This window comes from Pseudoliparis swirei, chromosome 15 (assembly GCF_029220125.1).
Source record: "Pseudoliparis swirei isolate HS2019 ecotype Mariana Trench chromosome 15, NWPU_hadal_v1, whole genome shotgun sequence".
Taxonomy (NCBI): Eukaryota; Metazoa; Chordata; class Actinopteri; order Perciformes; family Liparidae; genus Pseudoliparis; species Pseudoliparis swirei.
Window position 1 is genome coordinate 1,901,894 of NC_079402.1, and position 22,239 is coordinate 1,924,132.

Below are 22,239 nucleotides of genomic sequence, written 5' to 3' on the forward strand. Positions count from 1 at the left end.
TAAAAGTTAAAAGTTCATTCTTTTTAAAGACAAAACTTCACACAGAGCTGTGTTTTCAAAGAGGCTCCTACATATACAGTGCCAGTGAGGTATTTAATATCGTGGATGATAAATTGTTTCTTCAGTGAAACATCAGATTAGTAAAAAAAAAAGAAGTATATTGAGACCCCATTGGTCCTGTCATCTTTAACACTGAACAGCAACAGAACCAGTGGCCTTGGTGACTGACTGACATTCACATATGTCACGTTAACCCTCTGGAGGCTGGGGGCATTTTATACATTTTACAAAATAAATTAAATTCACCGTTTAACCCTTGTGTTGCCTTCGGGTCATTTTGACCCGAATCAATATTACACCCTCCTGCCGCCTTCGGGTTAATTTGACCCCATTCAATGTTTAATGTCGGTGTTCTTTCGGTAGTCAACAAACAAACATAAAGTGCCTCACACTTAAACTTGGAAAACAATATTAATTCTAATAATTTTCTGGAGGTTTTAATTGCTGGCGTCAAATTGAACCCAAAGGGTAAAATATGTTAGTAAATATAAAGGTAACAGGAGGGTGAAACATTGAATCGGGTCAAAATGACCCAAAGGCGGGGGGAGGGTTAAATATTTAATCGGGTCAAAATGACCCGAAGGCAACACAAGGGTTAAAAGTGTTCCCTTCTTTTTAAAGACAAAACTTCACACAGAGCTGTGTTTTCAAAGAGGCTCCTACATATACAGTGCCAGCGAGGTATTTAATATCGTGGATGATAAATTGTTTCTTCAGTGAAACATCAGATTAGTAAAAAAAATGAGGTATATTGAGACCCCATTGGTCCTGTCATCTTTAACACTGAACAGCAGCAGAACCAGTGGCCTTGGTAACTGACTGACATTCAAATATGTCACGTTAACCCTCTGGAGGCTGGGGGCATTTTACAAAATAAATTAAATTCACCGTTTAAAGTCTTTTGCATGTGACACACCCCCACGTGTTCTACATCAAACATTCCAGAACAATCTCAGCTCTGAAATGAGCCTCATTGTCCTCGCGCCGTGTCCTCTGGTTCTCTGACTGACAGGCTGCTAAATGAGCCTAACCTGTGAGGTGGGAGGTCCTTTGTGATTTACTGAGTGTTCATTGGTTTTTTCCCCCCGAAATGTTGACAGACAAACGGATTGACCAATCACGTTGAAGGTTTCGTGTGTCGAGTTCTTTCCGCGCCGCGTCCCCCGACACGTCGCCCCTCTGTTCCTCTGTGTGTCAGAGGGGGAGACGGGAGGAAGGAGGAGCAGGAGGAAACCCGACTGATTCATCCACGAGTTAAACTGATTTCTGCTCTTTATTTTCGCGGAGAAATGATTGTTTTAAAAACGGAAACAGTGTCAAACCGTACTGCCGCGGTTTAAAGAAAAAAAAAATTTGCGTTAATTGCGTTAAAATATTTTAGTGCGTTAACGCGGCCAAATTAATCGCATAGATTAACGCGTTAACGCTAACAACCCTAGTATATATATTATATCATAAACAGTGAGCTGCCTTTCAGCACTAAATGATTCTCCCACCAAACGTTGTCTAAACTGAATTAGTTGATGAAATAAACTGGAATTACAGTTTTTTATTATTATAGCAATTTAGTGGAAACTATAAACTGAATACTTACTGTGAATAACTCCACTTCAGTCTTTTGGATCCAGTCCAGTTGATCCGGATGGGCCGGTCTGAAGGTGTTGGTGCGCTGGGAGACCAGCAGGGTGCAGCAGAGAGCAGCAGAGAGCAGCTCCACTGAGGAAGCCAGAGTTTAAACAAAGATTTGAACCTCAAAAAGTTTTCTTCTTGAAAAGTTTAGTGTATGAAAAGTTGTTGGGTTAAATATAATTTTGATTTAGTTGATTAAAATATATATTGTTTAGTTTTTAAGTAGCAGATTTTATACTATATATATATATATATATATATACTATATACATACACACATATGTAGATATATATACTATATACATACACATATGTACATATATACATGTATATATATACATATATACTGTATATATACACATATACTGTGTATATATACACATATATACTGTGTATATATAGACACATATACATATACCAACATATTTCAACAGCTTGACAGTATATATGTATATTTATGCACATATATATATATATTTATATATATAGACTTATATAAATACATATATATACATATATAATGTATATATACACATATATACAAACATATTTCAACAGCTCGACAGTATATATATACATGTAGATATTGATATATATACACATATATATATATATACATATAAATATATAAATGTATATATCTCTATATATGTATAGATATATACATATATACATATGTATATATCTCTATATATGTATAGATATATACATATGTATATATACACAGTTGAGATGTTGAAAAAACCTTTGATGGATTTCGGAGGTGAAACAGAAACATCTGCTCAGCCGTTGCCGCGGTAACTTCAAACCGTCCCCCAAAACAACTGAGCGTCCAGGATGCAGCTCGATGTTTCCCATGAGCGCCGGCGTCTGGCCTCAGGCCTCCGGTATCGGGCAACCGGTCTTTCTCTTTTACGCAACCTCGCCTTGTGGTGGGATCCTCGGCTCAGAGCTGGGACATCTGCCGGAAGGATGTCGGCTTCTGAGCTGCTGCACCAAGCCACAGGGACCGGGGCCCCAACCGCCGACCGGGGCCCCAACCGCCTGCTCACAGGCCTGAACCCTCCAGATCCTCCTGGGGACCCTGACCCCACCAGGGCCTGGAGCATTCAATTCAGTTCATTTTGAATAGCCCAAAATCACAAATTACAAATCCCCGTCAGAGTGCTTTACAATCTGTAGACATGCGACATCCCTGACCTTTGACCTTTGACCTCACATCGGATCAGGAACAACTCCCAAGAAATAGAAAAAAAAACCTTTATGGGGGAAAAAAAGGTAAAAAACCTTCAAGAGAGCAACAGAGGACAGAAGAATAGATGTCATGTGACCAGATGAACAATAGATGTCATGTGACCAGATGAACAATAGATGTCATGTGACCAGGTGAACAACATATGTCATGTGACTAGATGAACAATAGATGTCATGTGACCAGGTGAACAATAGATGTCATGTGACCAGATGAACAATAGATGTCATGTGACCAGGTGAACAATAGATGTCATGAGACCAGATGAACAATAGATGTCATGTGACCAGATGAACAATAGATGTCATGAGACCAGATGAACAATAGATGTCATGTGACCAGGTGATCAATAGATGTCATGTGACAAGATGAACAATAGATGTCATGTGACCAGATGATCAATAGATGTCATGAGACCAGATGAACAATAGATGTCATGTGACCAGATGAACAATAGATGTCATGTGACCAGATGAACAATAGATGTCATGTGACTAGATGAACAATAGATGTCATGTGACCAGGTGAACAATAGATGTCATGAGACCAGATGAACAATAGATGTCATGTGACCAGATGAATAGATGTCATGTGACCAGATGAACAATATATGTCATGAGACCAGATGAACAATAGATGTCATGTGACCAGATGAACAATAGATGTCATGTGACTAGATGAACAATAGATGTCATGAGACCAGATGAACAATAGATGTCATGAGACCAGATGAACAATATATGTCATGAGACCAGATGAACAATAGATGTCATGTGACCAGATGAACAATAGATGTCATGTGATTAGGTGAACAATAGATGTCATGAGACCAGATGAACAATATATGTCATGAGACCAGATGAACAATAGATGTCATGTGAACAGATGAACAATAGATGTCATGTGACCAAGTGAACAATAGATGTCATGAGACCAGATGAACAATAGATGTCATGTGACCAGATGAATAGATGTCATGTGACCAGATGAACAATAGATGTCATGAGACCAGATGAACAATATATGTCATGTGAACAGATGAACAATATATGTCATGAGACCAGATGAACAATAGATGTCATGTGAACAGATGAACAATAGATGTCATGTGACCAGGTGAACAATAGATGTCATGAGACCAGATGAACAATAGATGTCATGTGACCAGATGAACAATAGATGTCATGAGACCAGATGAACAATATATGTCATGTGAACAGATGAACAATATATGTCATGAGACCAGATGAACAATAGATGTCATGTGAACAGATGAACAATAGATGTCATGTGACCAGGTGAACAATAGATGTCATGAGACCAGATGAACAATAGATGTCATGAGACCAGATGAACAATAGATGTCATGTGAACAGGTGAACAATAGATGTCATGTGACCAGGTGAACAATAGATGTCATGAGACCAGATGAACAATAGATGTCATGAGACCAGATGAACAATAGATGTCATGAGACCAGGTTAACAATAGATGTCATGAGACCAGATGAACAATAGATGTCATGTTAGCTCCTCCCATCAGGTGTACCTCACATGGTAGCTCCTCCCATCAGTGTGATTTGGCGAAGGACGACATGTATAGTTTAAAGACCTTTGGGTTGTGAGAGGACTTGAAAGGCGATGTGTTCAGGGTCCAATCACACGACTCCATTTACAACACGGACCGAAGTCTTTGTTCCCCGACAGAGAGGAAATGCAGAGATACAGAATTATTTTTTTTATTACAATCATGTGAACATTTGTACATCATCATCATCCAGCACGAGTACAAGTACACACTTCCTCCGTGTACTTATGACAAAACATAAAGTTTGGGATCAGACAACCCGTCCGCCCCGTAGAGGAACCCAGACCCTTCATCGAGGCCGCATGCACACCAAATCAGGCCATGTGGTCATGGTGAGGCGGTGCCGCCGTGTTGACGTGTCACTTTTTAATGGCCTATGAACACAAAGCGACCGCCCCCCGCCCCCCGCGGCTCGGTGGCTGGTCGGCCATCGCGGCGCGACGTCGCATCGCGTTTCTCAACAAAAAGGTCCCTTGGGTTTAAATCTCGTCAACGTCTCCGAGGCGCCGGCCGGTCCAGTGAAAGTGACGCCTGGCAACGGACACATCGTCTGATTTGGTGAACGCGAGTCTCAAATCAAGAAGTAAGAGCAAAACCTAGAGTGCATTTCTGTATTTCATGCAGACGCGCCCTGGTGGTATTCAGGTGCGTTGCTTCCAGAGTAAAACAGCGATGAAGCGGGACGGCATGCCGAGTGAAGCAGACATGGCGATGGCTCTCGGCTCACTAGTCAAGAGGTTAGTAACTAGCAACCGGTTGAAGTGAGTCGTGATTTACATTTTAAAGTTGGTTTGGTAAGTTGTGGCCGATGGTTGGTTGGTTGGTTAGTTGATGGTTGTTGTACCCAGCAGGTATTTTACACCTGAACATTCCAGTCACTGGAGAAAATACTCGAATGTCCTGCGTTCAGACGGACGTCCTCCGGGTTCTGCACCGGTTCCCCCCGTAGAGATGTGCTGAAGCAGAACCCTGGGTCTGGCCTCTGGGAGGAGGAGGAGGAGTGAGGCGTCACTCCCCCTTGAAGTGAGGACGCCTCTTCTCCTTGAAGGCGGACAAACCCTCCAGGCGATCCTTGGTCGGTATCACCTGGAAAACAACACCGGTGTCGGTACTGAGAGGAGATCCGGCACTGAGGCGTCTTAAAAGTAGAACTTTCATATATAAAGGTGTTCGACACAAGATGCGTTCAGGTACTGCATTCAGGGTTCTTACATATTTTGACCAGTGGATTTCCAGGACTTTAAACCAAATTTCCATGACCAAACTGAAATCTCGGTATAAACACGAAAAATTTAGAACATGTTGCGTATCGAGAGCGTACGCCGGCTTATATTTTGAGCGTCTTTCTTTAAAAAACACATTAATTATTTCAAACTTCAAAATTTTAGTTTTTTCCATGACTTCTCCAGGCCTGGAAATGACCATTTTAAAATTCGTTGACTTCCAGGTTTTCCATGACCGTAGGAACCCTGAGCATTGAGTGAAGGTCACCTGAATTACATTTTCCACATCCAACTCTTTTATATCTTTTAAAAAGTCCTTCTCATCTCACCGGACCTCATTGACAAACCGGTCATTTCCTTTTAGTTTTGGAGTTAACCCTCAATTAAATAAACTCACGTACAGAAGTACAGACCTAACACTACAGCCTCGCGGCGAGGTCCCCCAGGGCTCGGTTCTGGGACCCCTCCTCTTTTCGCTTCATTTCCCCATTACATCATTACATGTAATTTAACTTTTGATCCAAGAACCGTACAGTTTGGCTCACACACGGTAGCCACAGACACCCGGAGCTACTCAGGGTGTAGCGTCTTGCTCAAGGGCATATCGACTAGGGCGGGGATTGAACCGCCAACCCCCTGGTTAAAAGACGGACCTACTGACCCCCACAGTTGCTGTAAGTCTCTGGATGAACGAGTCATAAATACATGTTTCATGTAAATGGCGCGACTAAGACTCATGGAAATAAGATGTTATACTCAAAATGTGGAATAATTTTAAATATCGCTTCTCTTCCGTTCTTCTTGGACGACGTCGGAACCGACGACCTCACGGGTGAAACCCGTGGGCGCTCCTCACCTGGGCGTAGCACGCCTCCTCGATAGCCAGACCGGTAGAGAGATCCACCTGAAAGACAAGGCGACTCTTAGTGGAACATAAAGTTCTCATGGGACTCCGGTTCCCCGAGCGGCTCACACACACATCGGCGCTCACCTCGATGCCCTGGTTGATGGCCAGTTTGGCCATCCTTATTGCGATGGGACCCTGCGGAGACACAAAGAAACAAGCGGCGGCCGTTTTGAAAAAGTCCAAGCTGGCGTCGCCCTGATCCAACATCTACGACGACATCGCCGTCGTCTCTGTGTTCACGACGTCGCCGAGCTCTCGGGGTACCTGAGGGTTGATTTCGCGAGCGAGCTCCAGCGCCCGCAGGTAGGCGGCGTCTCCGCGGTCGTTCTGCTCCACCGAGTGGTTGGCGAGCCCGAGGCGGCACGCCTCCGCCCCGTCGACCACGCGGGCCGCGAAGATGAGCTCCTTGGCCAGAGAGGCGCCGATCAACCGCGGGAGACGCTGGGTGCCACCTGCACACGGGGGGGGGGGGGGACATGGCGTCAACCACGGGTCACTTCCTGTGTGAAGGATGCTGCCTCGGGAGGACGGGGGGCTTTCAAGTGTCCTTCCTGGCATACAGTCTAGTGAATGTGCCGGCGTGAGGAAGTGAATACTTTTCTAGGGTCAGGGGTCATAGACATGCTGACCGATGGGTGTCCAGGACTTTAAACCAAATTTCCATGACCGAATATTTAGTACAATCTCGTGTCTACATGAAAAAGTGATAGAATGTTGTATTTAAACTAACAAAGAGAATTCTAAAGCATCCAGTAAATAACCTTAAATGACTCAAATGAATGAGAAACAATAGTTTAGATTAAAAGAATAAACATGCATGTCTTTTCAGTTAAGGTGCGTTCACTTGCAGTGGGAAACATGTGCGTTGCGAGTATGAGAGAGCGTACGCCGGCTTATATTTAGAGCGTCTTTCTTTTAAAAGCATATTAAATATTTAAAACTCAGAAAATGCACACATGAATAAAACAAACTTCCAGGACTTTTCCAAAACTTCGGGGATTTTTTTCCCGCCCAGGATTTTTCCAGGCCTGGTAATAACCATTTTAAAATTCCAGGACCTTTCCAGGTTTTCCATGACCGGAGGAACGCCGTTCAGGAAGCCGGCCGACGTTCCGGATGAAAACATGACATCAGCGTTTCTGCCGCTCTGTAAACAAGTCTCAGGATAACATTGGACTCCTCAGTGGAAGGAGACGATGTACTGTTCCTTTAAGAGGAACATTTCAAACCTCCTGATCCACTGCCGTCCCTCGAAGGCAACATGAAGACATGAGTCACAGGAAGTATCACCTGCTCCGGGGATGATGGCCAGTTTGGTCTCCACCAGGCCCATCTTCGCCGTGTTGGCTGAGGAGATCAAAGGATTCAGTGTAACTATGGAAACGAGCACCAGTACTACACAGTGTGTTAGAAAGACATACAGCGGAGTACACACAGTGTCTTAGAAAGACACACAACGGAGTACACACAGTGTGTGTTAGAAAGATACACAACGGAGTACACACAGTGTGTGTTAGAAAGACACACAGCGGAGTGTCACTGCACTCTGACCTCTCAGACGCTGGATATCCTGCATCAATAATGACTGAGGAATTTTATGGCAACATAAACATCTGACACACACACACACACACACACACACACGCTCAAACAGGCTCACTCACTCACGCTCACACACTCCTGTTAAAGCCTTATCCCTTCAGCGTGCTGAGCCAGACGTCTGCACACGTTGATGTTTATATTCATTCATATATATATATATATATTTAAATACATTCTCATGAACCCGTCGGGGTCTTACCGGTGATTCTGATGTCACAGGCGAGGGCCATCTCCAAGCCGCCTCCCAGGGCGGCGCCGTCGATGGCGGCGATGGTCGGCATGGGGAGGTTCCCTGAGGAGGAAGACGAGGGAGACACCGAGACGCCGTAAAGACGGGCAGAAAAAAAAGAAAGAGGCACGAAACGCATCGCCGTCTATTCAAAGAACAGAAACACATTCGAGTCTCCAGGTGTGAACCGAGTGGATCAGCGCCGCCGTTACCGAGCTCCGTGATCAGCGCTCTGGCTTTGGACACGAAGGGTGCCACTTCACTCTGGTGCATCTTGGCCCGCTCCTTCAGGTCGGCACCTGTGGTCAACAGAGTCACGAGGAGGCGTGAAGAAGGTACGACGAAGACGAGGAGGAACAGGAGTGTAAAGACCGCGAAGAGGGAGCAGGGATGTAAAGACGACGAAGAGGGAGCAGGGATGTAAAGACGACGAAGAGGGCGCAGGGATGTAAAGACGACGAAGAGGGAGCAGGGATGTAAAGACGACGAAGAGGAGAAAGAGGAAGGATACGACGAAGAGGAGGAGTGTAACGAGGCTCCAGACCTGCGCAGAAGATCCCTGGGACCAGGCTGCAGATGATGAGGCTCCTCACCCGGTGGTCCTTCTTCACGTCCTCCACGGCCTCCAGCATCTGGAGGAGAGTTTCACTGAAACTGTTAAACTCATCTTGTAATCACAAAAAGAATGAAATGAGACAAAAAAACAGAACATTTCATTTGAAGCTTGAAGACAAGATCCTGAAAAATAAAAAGAGGAAGAGGAGCGTCGGTTATATTGAAAGCAGAAAGGAGGTGAGGAGGGATTAGCGTAGCGTCAGTTGAGTCACTCATACGGTATTTTAGTTGATTATTATAAATATGATCAGAAATTATTCCTGTTTATCAACTATTGAGATGTATGTATATATATATGGAAAGTGAACATTCTCTATATGAAAAATACGTAATAATGTTATAGTTGATGATATTGCCTTTTTCGACATCATTATATAGCAATATTATATATATATATAATATTTAAATAAAAACAAATAATATATATACAAAACAAATATATATATATATATAATTTTATATATTTAAATATTTTATGTGTATATACATTTGTTTGTTTTTATTGCATTATTGTTTACTGATGTTCTGTTTATTTTATGTCAAATTATGTCGGCGTAGTTTTTTTCCTCATGTCGGTACTCGCCTCTGGCTTCTTGACCTCTCCCATCAAATTTGTCATTTAATTTTAAGGATTTTATGTGCAAAATAAGAATTAAATTAAATTAAAAAACGGCAGCATAATCTCCCTGATGCGATGTGAGGTCAAAGGTCAGGGGTGTCGTATGTGTGCAGACTGTACAGCCCTCTGAGGGGAGGTTGTGATTTGAGATTTTGGGCAATACAAAATAAACTGAGTTAATTTAATAGTAGTAATAATATAAGATCTATTGACCACTCTGTTTCCATTCACTCGAGAGGTCACCGGGGTCAAGAGGAAGGGAGGTGCACGCCCCCAAACACCAACGGCTCGTCAAGCAAGTCCAATGTTTTATATTTTTAAACTTTCACGAAATAAATACATTGAAACCAAAGATTGTCCATGTCATTTTTGATAAATAGACACGTTTTAATAAAAGGTAAACAGCCATACGTACCATGTTCACCAGATTTTTGCTGATGGAATTTTTTGCTTTGGGTCGATTTAGCCCAATGACGACGATACCTGAAAGACAAGAGGCCCACCACAACGACTCATCACATCATTCAACACAATAAACCTTTATTGTCCACAGAGGGTGGACATTACTCACAACTTAAAACACAATAATCTTCAATAGAGATCATGAAAACAGAAATGTTGTGCATGCAAGATCCACCATATAATACTTTAGGAATGACATACTGAAACTGTTTTATTCTAACAATATTATGATTAATACAATAAGATAACAGCAGTCGGACATCAGTAATAATAATAATAGTTTAGTTCTACCAGTCCCAGCTGTCTATTTATGAAGCATTCGTAGTTCTATGTATTTTACTTGTGATTTTGTATACATTTTATTCTATTTTAATGTTTTCTACTATCTGGACCTCGAGTCAGAAATAAAAGTTTGAGTGAATAAAACTGAGATTTTAGAAAAGTTTCTGCGAATTAAGACTTTACTAAAGTAATGCGAATGTGCTGATCCTGGATCTGTTTCACGAACATCTACACAACTCGTCAATATGTACGAGCTCTCTTATTAGAGTCCTCGTATTGTATTTTATACTTTGTTGTTGTATTTGTTGCTTTATGGACTCATGAGTCTGGAATCAAATTTAAAAAATTAAAATTAAATATATTATTTTAACACCTTTTATTTTTGTTAATATATCTATATATATATTTTTTTTAAATATACATTATATGATAAATATGCTATATATAACATATTTATCATATATAAATTATTCATATATATATAAATGAATACATTATTCATATATATATTAACGCTAATAAAAGGTGTTAAAATAATATATAATTATATATGTGTTAAATGAAATATATATATTTAATTACTTTAAAAAATATATTTTATATAAATAAAATATATTTTATATATATATATAGCTGATTTACGATGGCTGATCTCAGGTCTGCTGCAGCTGATCACGTGACCAGAGCGAGACGCTCCCCTACTCTGTATGACTTCCGGGTTTGTAGAGGTGGGACTTTGCACTTATGTAAATACAATTTTAAAAAGGTGACGTCATCGCGTACGGGACTCCCTACTTGCGTCGGGATGGCGGACTTTAGTCCCGACAAGGGTTTCATATTAAATCCTGGACCAGGGGTCTGGACGGTACCGGCCGTTGTCTCAGTACCGGACTCCTACCGGGGACTTACCGGCGTCCTCCCCGTCCAGGTGTCTCACGCATAGGTCCTCCTTCGGGTCCGAGCTGTAGTGTCGCGCGCCGTGACCGTCAGGGCGCGAGGCGGACGAGGCTCCACCGAGCCCCACGTACCGCCTCGGACCCGGACCCCCCGGGGCCTGGACCCGGACCGCCTGCAGCAGGACTCTGCGTCCGACCTGAACCGCCATGCCGAGGACAGCAGCAGCAGCTTGACTTTCAACTCTCAACCCGGGTCACGTGGTCCCTCGTCACGTGACTCGGGAGACTCATGTGCGACGTTACGCAATACTTTGACTCGAGTAGAAATATGTCGGTAATTAAGGGTGATATTACACAAGCATTAGTATTAACATATCCTTTGAAATTTCAGAATATTATAGAATACTGGATAATTATTATTGATGCATTAATGTATTTATTCATCTTTAATGTTAAAAGATATAATTATTTTAATCGATGTAAATACTGTTTAATGTATAATGATACATTCTAATGTATAGTTGATTTTATATTAAAAATATGAATCTGCAAGCTAAATATTAAGAAGTTTCCAAATAAAAGAAGTAAAAGTATAATAATTAGTAACAGTACCTGGGTGAATTGATTTAGTTGAGTAGCAGCATTGATATTATAATTATATATTATCAGCAAAATAATTATAGATGCATTCATGTATTTATTCATCTTTAATGTTAAAAGATATACATAATTTTAATCACTGTAAATAATGTTTAATATATTAAAATACATTCTAATGTATGAGTTGATTTTATATAAAAAATATGAATCTGCAAGCTAAGAATTGAGACGTTTCCAAATAAAAGGAGTAAAAGAATAACAATTAGTACAGTTGCATAAAATTAAAATAATGAAAGTATACCTCCACATGGTACAAGAGAACAGTACCTGGGTGAATTGATTTAGTTGAGTAGCAGAATTGATATAAAAATTATATATTATCAGCATAATACTGGATAATTAGTATTGATGCATTAATCAACTTTAGTAGAGATCATTTAAATTACTGTAAACACTGTTAAGTGGTTAAACAAATTATAATACATCCTAATGTATTAGTTGATTTTATATAAAAAAATATGAATCTGCAAGAAAGTACAGTTTTTAAATGAAGAGTAAAAATAGCAATATTTCTGAGATGAAGAACAAAGTTGCATAACATGAACATAATTAAAATATACCTATAAATTGTACTTCAGTAAATTGATTTAGTTAGGTAACAGCATTGATATTATAATAATATATTATCAGCATCCTTCAGAATTCACGGTCTCTTTTGGGGACAGTGTTGTGTTTGTTGTTGTTATTGAATCATCTAAAGAAATAAAACAAATAAACTTCTCTGTTCAGTGACGAGACATTTATTGTAAACACAAACTCAACATTACAATAAATCTTGAGATCAGATCCAGATATCTGGACTTGCACTTGAATACCACCCAAAGCTGTCTGAAGGAAGCCATCAAATGAACTACAAAGATGGTGGAGGTATGATGTAACCCCCCCAAACCGTTACAGGGTGGCTTTAGATTCCACAACAGTTAACACCGTCACAAATAATAAAGTTTGGGTAGAATCAGCGTTGTTTACTGAAGTGATGAAGACGAGCAGCGTTGTTTACTGACGTGAAGACGAGCGGCGTTGTTTACTGAAGTGATGAAGACGAGCAGCGTTGTTTAATGACGTGATGAAGGTGAGCAGCTATGTTTACTGAAGTGATGAAGACGAGTAGCGTTGTTTAACCCTCCTGTCGCCTTAGGGTCATTTTGACCCGATTCAATGTTTCACCCTCCTGTTACCTTTATATTTACTAACATATTTTACCCTTTGGGTTCAATTTGACGCCAGCAATTAAAACCTCCAGAAAATTATTAGAATTAATATTGTTTTCCAAGTTTAAGTGTGAGGCACTTTATGTTTGTTGACTACCGAAAGAACACCGACATTAAACATTGAATGGGGTCAAATTAATCCTAAGGCGACACGAGGATTAATGACGTGATGAAGGTGAGCGGCGTTGTTTACTGAAGTGATGAAGGTGAGCGGCGTTGTTTACTGAAGTGATGAAGACGAGCAGCGTTGTTTACTGAAGTGATGAAGACGAGTGGCGTTGTGTACTGACGTGATGAAGACGAGCAGCATTGTTTACTGAAGTGATGAAGACGAGCAGCGTTGTTTACTGAAGTGATGAAGACGAGCAGCGTTGTTTACTGAAGTGATGAAGGCGAGCAGCGTTGTTTAATAAGTGTTTTACAGGCCCACATTCTTAGACAGACATTAACAACAAATAATAAGGTAAACATTATTGGGCAACTCGGCAGGAAATAATTTAATATTTCCAAATTCCTCAGTTTGACTGTTCATCTGTAAACAACAAGAGAACATCAGCAGCTCATTTAATAACAGGTTAAACATCCGTGTCCTCGGTAGTTTGTTTACATTTATTTGCTCTTTCCAGGAAACGTCTCGCAAATTCTAATAAAATTATTAACCCAGGAATTAAATGTATTTTTTTTTAAAGGTGGTAGAAATAAAACAAACAAACAGATAAAATAACAAAACTATGTTAGCTTAAAACAGATTCCTCACACACACACTTTGTTGTCATCAACTCGTTTTTGTGCTCATCAAAACATTCTTTAACTTCAGTAGAAAACAAATTCAGTGGAAATGCAATGAAATAAAAAAAGTAGAAAACAAAAAGTTGCCTCCGGAGCTTCGCGGCGCCGCTCGGCTCACGCCGGTCAGCTGGGGCTCCGGCCGGCGCTCACGGACCCCTGCCGCGCGGTCGGCCGGCTCGGGGAGGCGGAGCCTCTCGGGAGAAACGAGTGGCCGGCGTCCGATAGTTCTGACCCGTACGGGACGGAGCTCGAGGTGAGCCGGCTCCGCCGGGCCCAGCGCTGCATGGCGCTGACCTGCAGGGCCAGAGGGCACCGGGGGGGCCCGGCGGCCCGAGGCCCGGCGGCCCGGTCGTCCTCTCGCTCCACGGCCTCCGCTCTGACGCGGACGGTTCTGGCCTTGAGCCTCAGTTTGTGGGGCAGAGCGGAGGAGGAGCCGGAACCGGCGTGCGGCGCCTTGTGCGTGGAGACGATGACGCTCCTCGGGTCGCCCGCCGCTCTGGGGACCCGCTGCTCGTCCTCGCCGTCCGACCACTTGCTCACGGCGCCGTCGTCCGAGCTCCGGGGCGAGGCGCCGGGCGACCCGCCGGAGAGCTGCTGGGAGAAAGCGCCGCACAACGGGCCGGCCCGGGAGAACCCGCAGGGACTGAGGTTCTTTTGAGCGCAGCTGCGGTTCTCTTGTGGGTCGCTGCGGTTCTCTTGAGCACAGCTGCGGTTCTCTTGTGGGTCGCTGCGGTTCTCTTGAGCGCAGCTGCGGTTCTCTAGAGCACAGCTGCGGTTCTCTTGTGGGTCGCTGCGGTTCTCTTGAGCGCAGCTGCGGTTCTCTTGTGGGTCGCTGCGGTTCTCTTGAGTGTAGCTGCGGTTCTCTTGAGCACAGCTGCGGTTCTCTTGAGTGTAGCTGCGGTTCTCTTGAGCACAGCTGCGGTTCTCTTGTGGGTCGCTGCGGTTCTCTTGAGCACAGCTGCGGTTCTCTTGTGGGTCGCTGCGGTTCTCTTGAGCACAGCTGCGGTTCTCTTGTGGGTCGCTGCGGTTCTCTTGAGTGTAGCTGCGGTTCTCTTGAGCACAGCTGCAGTTCTGTTGAGTGTAGCTGCGGTTCTCTTGAGCACAGCTGCGGTTCTCTTGTGGGTCGCTGCGGTTCTCTTGTGGGTCGCTGCGGTTCTCTTGAGTGTAGCTGCGGTTCTCTTGAGCACAGCTGCGGTTCTCTTGTGGGTCGCTGCGGTTCTCTTGTGGGTCGCTGTGGTTCTCTTGAGCACAGCTGCGGTTCTCTTGAGGGTCGCTGCGGTTCTCTTGAGTGTAGCTGCGGTTCTCTTGAGCGCAGTTGCGGTTCTCTTGTGGGTCGCTGCGGTTCTCTTGAGTGTAGCTGCGGTTCTCTTGAGCGTAGCTGCGGTTCTCCGCCGGTTCCACCTTGACCCGGGTGTGGGGCGCGTGGGGCGAGTGCTTGATGACCGAGATGCAGCTGCCGCCGCGCTCCGACACGCCGCTGGAAGAACTTCGTCCGGCGCCGGGCGGGGCGGGCCCCCGGTGGCGGTCGGCGGCGGCGCTCCAGACTTCTCGGGCGTAGGCGGCCGAGCTCGCCGGGCCAAACTTCAGCTTCAGCGCCAGCAGCTCGGCCTTCAGGGCGGCGTTCTCCTGGCCCAGGACCGCCAGCCGGCTCTCCAGAACCACGTCGTTGACCCGGCGCTTCTCCCGCGAGCGCTTGGCCGCCTCGTTGTTCTTGCGCCGGCGGTCCCAGTAGAGCTCGTCTTTCCTCTCCGTCGGGATGAACTCCCTCTTCCTGCGGCCGGCGGTTCTGGAGGCGTTGAGGTCCGACGGGTCTCTGCCGGTCCCCTCGGCGCCGTAGGGCTTCGGGAAGTCCAGCTCTCGCTTGATTGATTGCATCATGTGACCTTCAGGGGTCAAAGGTCTTTAACTCGGCGCCATAATGACAACGTGGATTAATCCACTAACCTGAGGAACAACAGACAAACAGGTTGAGATGTGGTGTCAAGTTTAAACCGGTTTAAACTAGTTAGTTTAAACCGGTTTAAACCAGTTAAACTAGTTTAAACTAATTAGTTTAAACTATCTAGTTTAAAGTTTGAGATAAGTTGTTTACATTAAGATCAGCACTAAAGGAAAACAAAGGGAGTAAATATAACTGCGAGGTCAATGACATCATTTCTTTTGCAGCTGATACTAATTATTGATCAATATTCACAGATATTGATCCCTTTGATGTTCGTTAGAGCAGCTGCTCCACAGAGGATGCTTTCATTGCAGTCAGTAGACCAGAGACATGTCTACGTGTTAGACTTTTACTTTATGGTAATTGAGTTTTTTATGTCTTCATGAAAACACACAATTCAAATGATAAATAAATAAAAAACAGTTTTTATGGATTAAAACAAATCTCGTCATGAGTAGTTTTAATGATGCACGTCGTCGTCGTCATCTGTTAAACATCAGCACCACAGGACAATAACAAGAACCCTGCTTGACTGGGGCGTGTGTGTGTGTGTGTGTGTGTGTGTGTGTGTGTGTGTGTGTATGTTCAAATTCAATAAAGTTTAACGAGTTATTTTTATGAAAGGCTGCATTGGTTTAAAACGTTCCACTTACAGGAAAACTCAAGCCTGGAAACTGATATTCAGCCAAAGGGAGCTGCTCACCTCTCCTCTGGTCTCCTGCACACTTTTCTCTCGTCTCCTGCACACTTTCCTCTGCCCTCTCTCTCCTTCTCCTCTCCTTCTCTCTCTTCTCATTCACATTCTTCTCCTTTGCTCCTCTGACCCACCCTGATGTATTATTTCCTTCTACATCCCATCAAGGTAAACAAACTATATACTATATATATATATATAATATTATTTAGTGGAAGAAACTAACAGCCACTGTTGACCAAGCAAAGAGCTGCACACATACTTGTCTTCCACCTGTATCTCCAGCTGTCGCAGCTCTGTGCCGGTTGCCCAGGGTTGTGAAGCAGTGAGACGCGACTGGAAAGACAGACGTAAGGAATTCACGGTCAACACTGGGCAGGGAATGGACCTTTCAAACTAATCTCAACCCTTAAGTGTAAAAGAGATATTCAGAGTGAAAAGCTACTTTAAAAAAGGGCAATTTAGCCTGTTTTGGGCTTCCAAGGCTGCCATACATCAGCGTAGTAGAAGGAACAAAGGACGAGGACAGCTGTAGTCGCGGCAGCAGCTCGAACAGACCGACACGGCCGGTAACCCGAGGCCCGACAACCGAGTCAGGACCGCTGCAGGGAAGATGTCCGTTTATGGAAACAAGGGATCTAAGAGAAAGAAAGGTTAGGGGGGGGGGGGGGGGTCTCTCCTTAGAGTAAGTCTAGATGAAGGGAGACACGCACACACAATACTACATGTCACAGACTCATGTCTGGTACTTTAAATTGATCTCAAATCGGCCTGACATCAGATCGGCGGTAGACATTTACATCTTTTGGGGGGGGGGGGGGGGGGAAATCTATGGGCAATTAAAAATAAATTGGGGGCACTTTTTAAACTTGTGAAATAATATTTAACCTTTGTTCAAAAACAATAAATATACTTATTCAGGCTTACAGTTTATGAGCAATTATCATCAAATGGCAATAATAAGACTATTAGGCAATAATAAGACTATTAGGCAATAACAAGACTATTAGGCAATAATAAGACTATTAGGCAATAATAGACTATTAGGCAATAATAAGACTATTAGGCAATAATAAGACTATTAGGCAATAATAAGACTATTAGGCAATAATAGACTATTAGGCAATAATAAGACTATTAGGCAGTAGTATACAGATTCTGGACCGGGTCATATAGGCCACAATGTTTTTAACAAGTTCATTAAATAATCATAAGTATTAGAGAAAGTTATGGGGGTCTATTTTGTGCCTCTCCTACTGATATCAGGGGCAAAATTATATTTCTTAAGGGCTTTTTTTCCCTAGGGTGTTTTTCCGACGCTGGACTATTATATATATTATTATAAATGTTTCCCAAAATGTGATCCACTCTTTTGATGGATTATCTATTTTCATTGGGGGGGGGGGGGGGAGATTTAAAACATATATATTTTACAGGAAGTCCAGATGTTGCGTAACAGCTGTTATACATGATGAGGGTCGTTTCTAATGAGGCAGGCGAGACTAAATGTGGATCACACGTGATGAAGAATGAAGGTAATGTTACCGTAACGCGAGGGGGGGGGGCGAGGTCACCGTCGGTTCAGCCGGGGCTCTCTGGCCCCGGTGCTACGCGTCCTATTGTCCCACATTCCTCCATCGTGTCCCGTGTCCGGTTCTACGAGTGTGTGTGTGTGTGCGCGCGCGTTCAAACGCCTCGGTGAGTGTCGGACATGTGAGCATTCCCTCTTGTTGACATGGCTCTTCGTGACACCACGCCCCCTTCACAGTGAGCCGCGCCGCCCTCGACACACTCGGGGAGAGCAACGTTACGTACGGGCTCCCGTGACGTCACCTACAAGCTATAACGTCCCGCGCGCGAGGACACAGCGCGAAACGTGTCTTTATGTTACCAGCTTTGTAACGGCTAAAACGCGCGTGCCCCGTTACAACAACAGACACGCGCGTCGGCCGCGAGCTTGAGCTTTAAATCGTGTCCACCTTTCTTTTCTTTTCTTCTTTTTGACGTGTAACTCGACGTGGCTATTCTCCTCGTTTCTGTGTCTTTTGGTGACGTCAGGCTGACGTTAAAACACACGACGGCGTCAATTGGCTCACTAATGTTAGCCGCGCGCGCGCGCCGCCGCCGCTGTGATTCCGGGACGTCTCTTTTAGGAAGTTAGCTAGGAGTCCGCTTCATTTTAACTTCAAAATAAAGACTTTAACGTTACCTTTTTATGCCGCCTGGTGCGAGGTTTCCTCCGCGGGTCTGGCACCGATGAGAAGCGAGGTCCCCCCGCCCACTGAAACCGTCCACGGACTCCTACAAGTTGCCGAGCACCTGGCTTCTTGCTCTCAAGGTGGCTGGTCGTGGATCTGTGTTAGTAGGTCAGCGGCTAAGTGTATCAGCAGCAATGAAATTGAGTGACAGCTACCGGCATCCAATCGGGACGCGGCATTTTCTCAGGTTAGCCAATGGCTGTGCGTTTCAACAGAGAGCTACAACTCTCATTAAAATGCATGTCGTCATCCACAGAGCGCGTGGGGCTTTAGGTGACACCGCGCGTGAGACGTTCACGAGTCTTACAGATGCTGTTGGAGATATTTATTTAATATCAGTAGTTAGTTATTTTATTGACAAGTAGTATTGTTTAATAATGCAGGTTGTTTGTTTATTTGGTTTTGATGTATAAGAATAACTTTTTCTTGCGATAGTTTTTAGTTTAGTTTAATTACTTGTTGTTGCTGTTGTCTAGATATATTTAGGTTTTTGGTTGTTCATTTGTTCGTTAATTGGGCAACACTGTGGGCACCTGTGGTTACATGTAGGAGGAGGCAGGTACAGGACCAGCATGCACCTGGGTAGGCCTCTGGGTTTCTACCAGTTCCTTTGTTCTTTTGTTTGTTTGCTTGTTTTGTTTAGTTAAATAAGTTATCCTGAATACAACACTACTTTCTTTTGGCTGCGGAAACAAACCCATGGAGCGTCAGTGGCCATTTGATTTGTGTTTATTTTTTATTTATTGGACAAATGGCCACTGCAGATGCTTTTAATGTCAAAAATAATGTGATTTAATGAATACACTGATGAAACTAGCTGCAGTGCTACTATTACTAATAACGACCATAATAATAATGAGTTATTCAAGTATACTTAAAGTGCAGAATAATTACAAAACAGGTTTACATCATTGGGTTCATTTAGATAAAGGGAGGCATTAAGACACAATAAAAAAAGGTTTTAAAAAGTTTGTTGCATTATTATTTTGCTCATTCTGCTAAACGCCTCTAGGGCTCAGTGTTGGATAGTGGGTGCATGTAAAGGTCTCTGGAGTGCAGACTTAAGATGGCTGCTGCAAACAGTGTCGACCTGTCTGTCCCAACACAGCAATAAAGCTTCATCTGAAATATTTAAAACTCATAAGGAACCTTGTATTGTCCGATTCCCCCCTGTCAGCGTGGGTTGAGTCCGGGTTCTCCGGCTTACTCCCACAGTCCAAAGACATGCAGGGTCATTGAACTCTCAACTGCTCCTATTGCCCTATTATTATAATTATAAATATCCCAAATGATTTGGAAGGTAACTTTAAAAACATGTCATCCAGTAAAATGACTGAAATGACCTGTTAGAAACATCATGAACCTAAAAGTAAAAGTAAAGCATCAGATTACATTCTCCTGATTATAAAACAGCAACAGAAGATGAGATGTGATCCGCTGCATCGATGGGCCTGATGATCATATGTGGACACAAGCCGGAGAACCGGAGGGTTCCTTTAGATTATTCCTCCATCAACTGGCCCTGAGAAACGACCGGCAGATGTTTTTGCCAGAGGAAGTGGAGGAACTCTTACACCAGCTTCCGTCTGTGTTTACACAAGGTGTGACTCAGTAGAAATAATTCAGGTAAAGTCAGGTTCCATCTGGAACTGAAAATGGTTCTTCAGAGTGATGCCACAGAAGAACCATTTCTGGTTCCACAAAGAACCTTTCAAACCAGGGTTCTTTAGATAATCATTTCCTAAAAGAGTTCTTCAATAAAAGGTGTCTCAAAAAACCTTCTAAACATGGCTCTTGAAGGCACCATTTCTGGTTCTTTAAAGAACCTTTCAGACCAGGGTTCTTTAAAGAACCATTTCCTTAAAGAGTTCTTCAAAGAACCTTTAAACATGGTTCTATAAGGCACCATTTATGGTTCCACAAAGAACCTTTGTTTAAATTAAATGAATCGATAGAACTGGATAATGTCAAAGTGAATACGTTATGCAGACACGTTGAGTCGCTTCAGGCTGTTTAGTACTCACTGTTCCTCATGAACTGGCAGCCCCACGTATATATATTATATATATATATATATATATATATATATATAATATTATATATATGATTATATCCACACAAAGTCAACGCATCTGGAAACTCAATTTATATGTCAAGATAAAAAATGTTCCTTTGTCGACTCTCATACATTGGTATACTTCTGCGTTATTGACGCGTCTTTCCCAGACGTGTTACGCCAGGCTTCTCACGGCGAGGAGCTCCTGCTCCACGGCGACAGAGGAGCTCCGGTCTGAACCCCTCCAGATCTGGTTTTCAATAAGGAGGTTCAATATTTCATCCAGTCATACAGAATCCATCCAGATGCTGAAGGTCCTTCAGACTCCGTGTGATCCTCGTCCCTTGAGACTGAAGCCGAACCACGACTCAAAGCTATCATCGAATGCATTAATAATAACCAGAGAAGGGAATAAAACATCTACATACACAACTGCTGTCTCAGTTTATGGACCATATATATATATATCTGTATATATACACATATTTATACACATATATGTATATATACATACATATATCTATATATACATATATATACATATATACACACAGATATATATACATATATATGTATATGCGTATATATACATATATATATATATACACAGATATATATACATATATACATATATATGCGTATATATACATATATACATATACATATATACGCATATATATACATATATATACATATATACGCATACAGGACTGTCTCAGAAAATTCGAATATTGTGATAAAGTTCTTTATTTTCTGTAATGCAATTAAAAAAACAAAAATGTCATGCATTCTGGATTCATTACAAATCAACTGAAATATTGCAAGCCTTTTATTCTTTTAATATTGCTGATTATGGCTTACAGCTTAAGAAAACTCTAAAATCCTATCTCATAAAATTTTAATATTTCCTCAGACCAAGTAAAAAAAAAGATTTATAACAGCTGAGTGTTTGTCAAGGCTCAGGAAACCCTTGCAGGTGTTTCAAGTTAGACAATTCAAGTGATTTGTTTAATACCCTACTAGTATACTTTTTCATGATATTCTAATATTTAGAGATAGGATATTTGAGTTTTCTTAAGCTGTAAGCCATAATCAACAATAAATCAGAATAAAAGGCTTGCAATATTTCAGTTGATTTGTAATGAATCCAGAATGCATGACATTTTTGTTTTTTAAATTGCATTACAGAAAATAAAGAACTTCATCACAATATTCTAATTTTCTGAGACAGTCCTGTATATACATATATGCATATATATATATACA

At 42.6% G+C, this 22,239-nt stretch overlaps 2 protein-coding genes across 6 annotated transcripts; both read right to left on the minus strand.

Annotated features, from left to right (window-relative positions):
- Positions 1–4,663: 4,663 nt before the first annotated feature.
- On the minus strand, positions 4,664–11,629 carry auh (AU RNA binding protein/enoyl-CoA hydratase). The gene is made up of 10 exons (XM_056433233.1): positions 11,377–11,629; positions 10,139–10,206; positions 9,034–9,121; positions 8,702–8,788; positions 8,460–8,552; positions 7,949–8,005; positions 6,923–7,110; positions 6,743–6,793; positions 6,608–6,655; positions 4,664–5,614 (listed from the first exon to the last, which is right to left on the minus strand). Exons 1-10 carry the CDS (start codon positions 11,570–11,572, stop codon positions 5,537–5,539), a joined length of 954 nt encoding a protein of 317 aa, XP_056289208.1. The 5' UTR covers positions 11,573–11,629; the 3' UTR covers positions 4,664–5,536.
- Positions 11,630–14,059: 2,430 nt separating this feature from the next.
- On the minus strand, positions 14,060–19,017 carry nfil3 (nuclear factor, interleukin 3 regulated). Of its 5 annotated transcripts, none has more exons than XM_056433044.1 (3): positions 18,869–19,017; positions 16,922–16,995; positions 14,060–15,967 (listed from the first exon to the last, which is right to left on the minus strand). In XM_056433044.1, exon 3 carries the CDS (start codon positions 15,899–15,901, stop codon positions 14,147–14,149), a length of 1,755 nt encoding a protein of 584 aa, XP_056289019.1. In that variant the 5' UTR covers positions 15,902–15,967; positions 16,922–16,995; positions 18,869–19,017; the 3' UTR covers positions 14,060–14,146. The 5 variants fall into 5 exon arrangements, with proteins under 5 accessions (XP_056289019.1, XP_056289016.1, XP_056289018.1 ...); XM_056433041.1 differs by having other exon boundaries at positions 16,922–17,297; XM_056433043.1 differs by having other exon boundaries at positions 17,154–19,017.
- Positions 19,018–22,239: the final 3,222 nt, after the last annotated feature.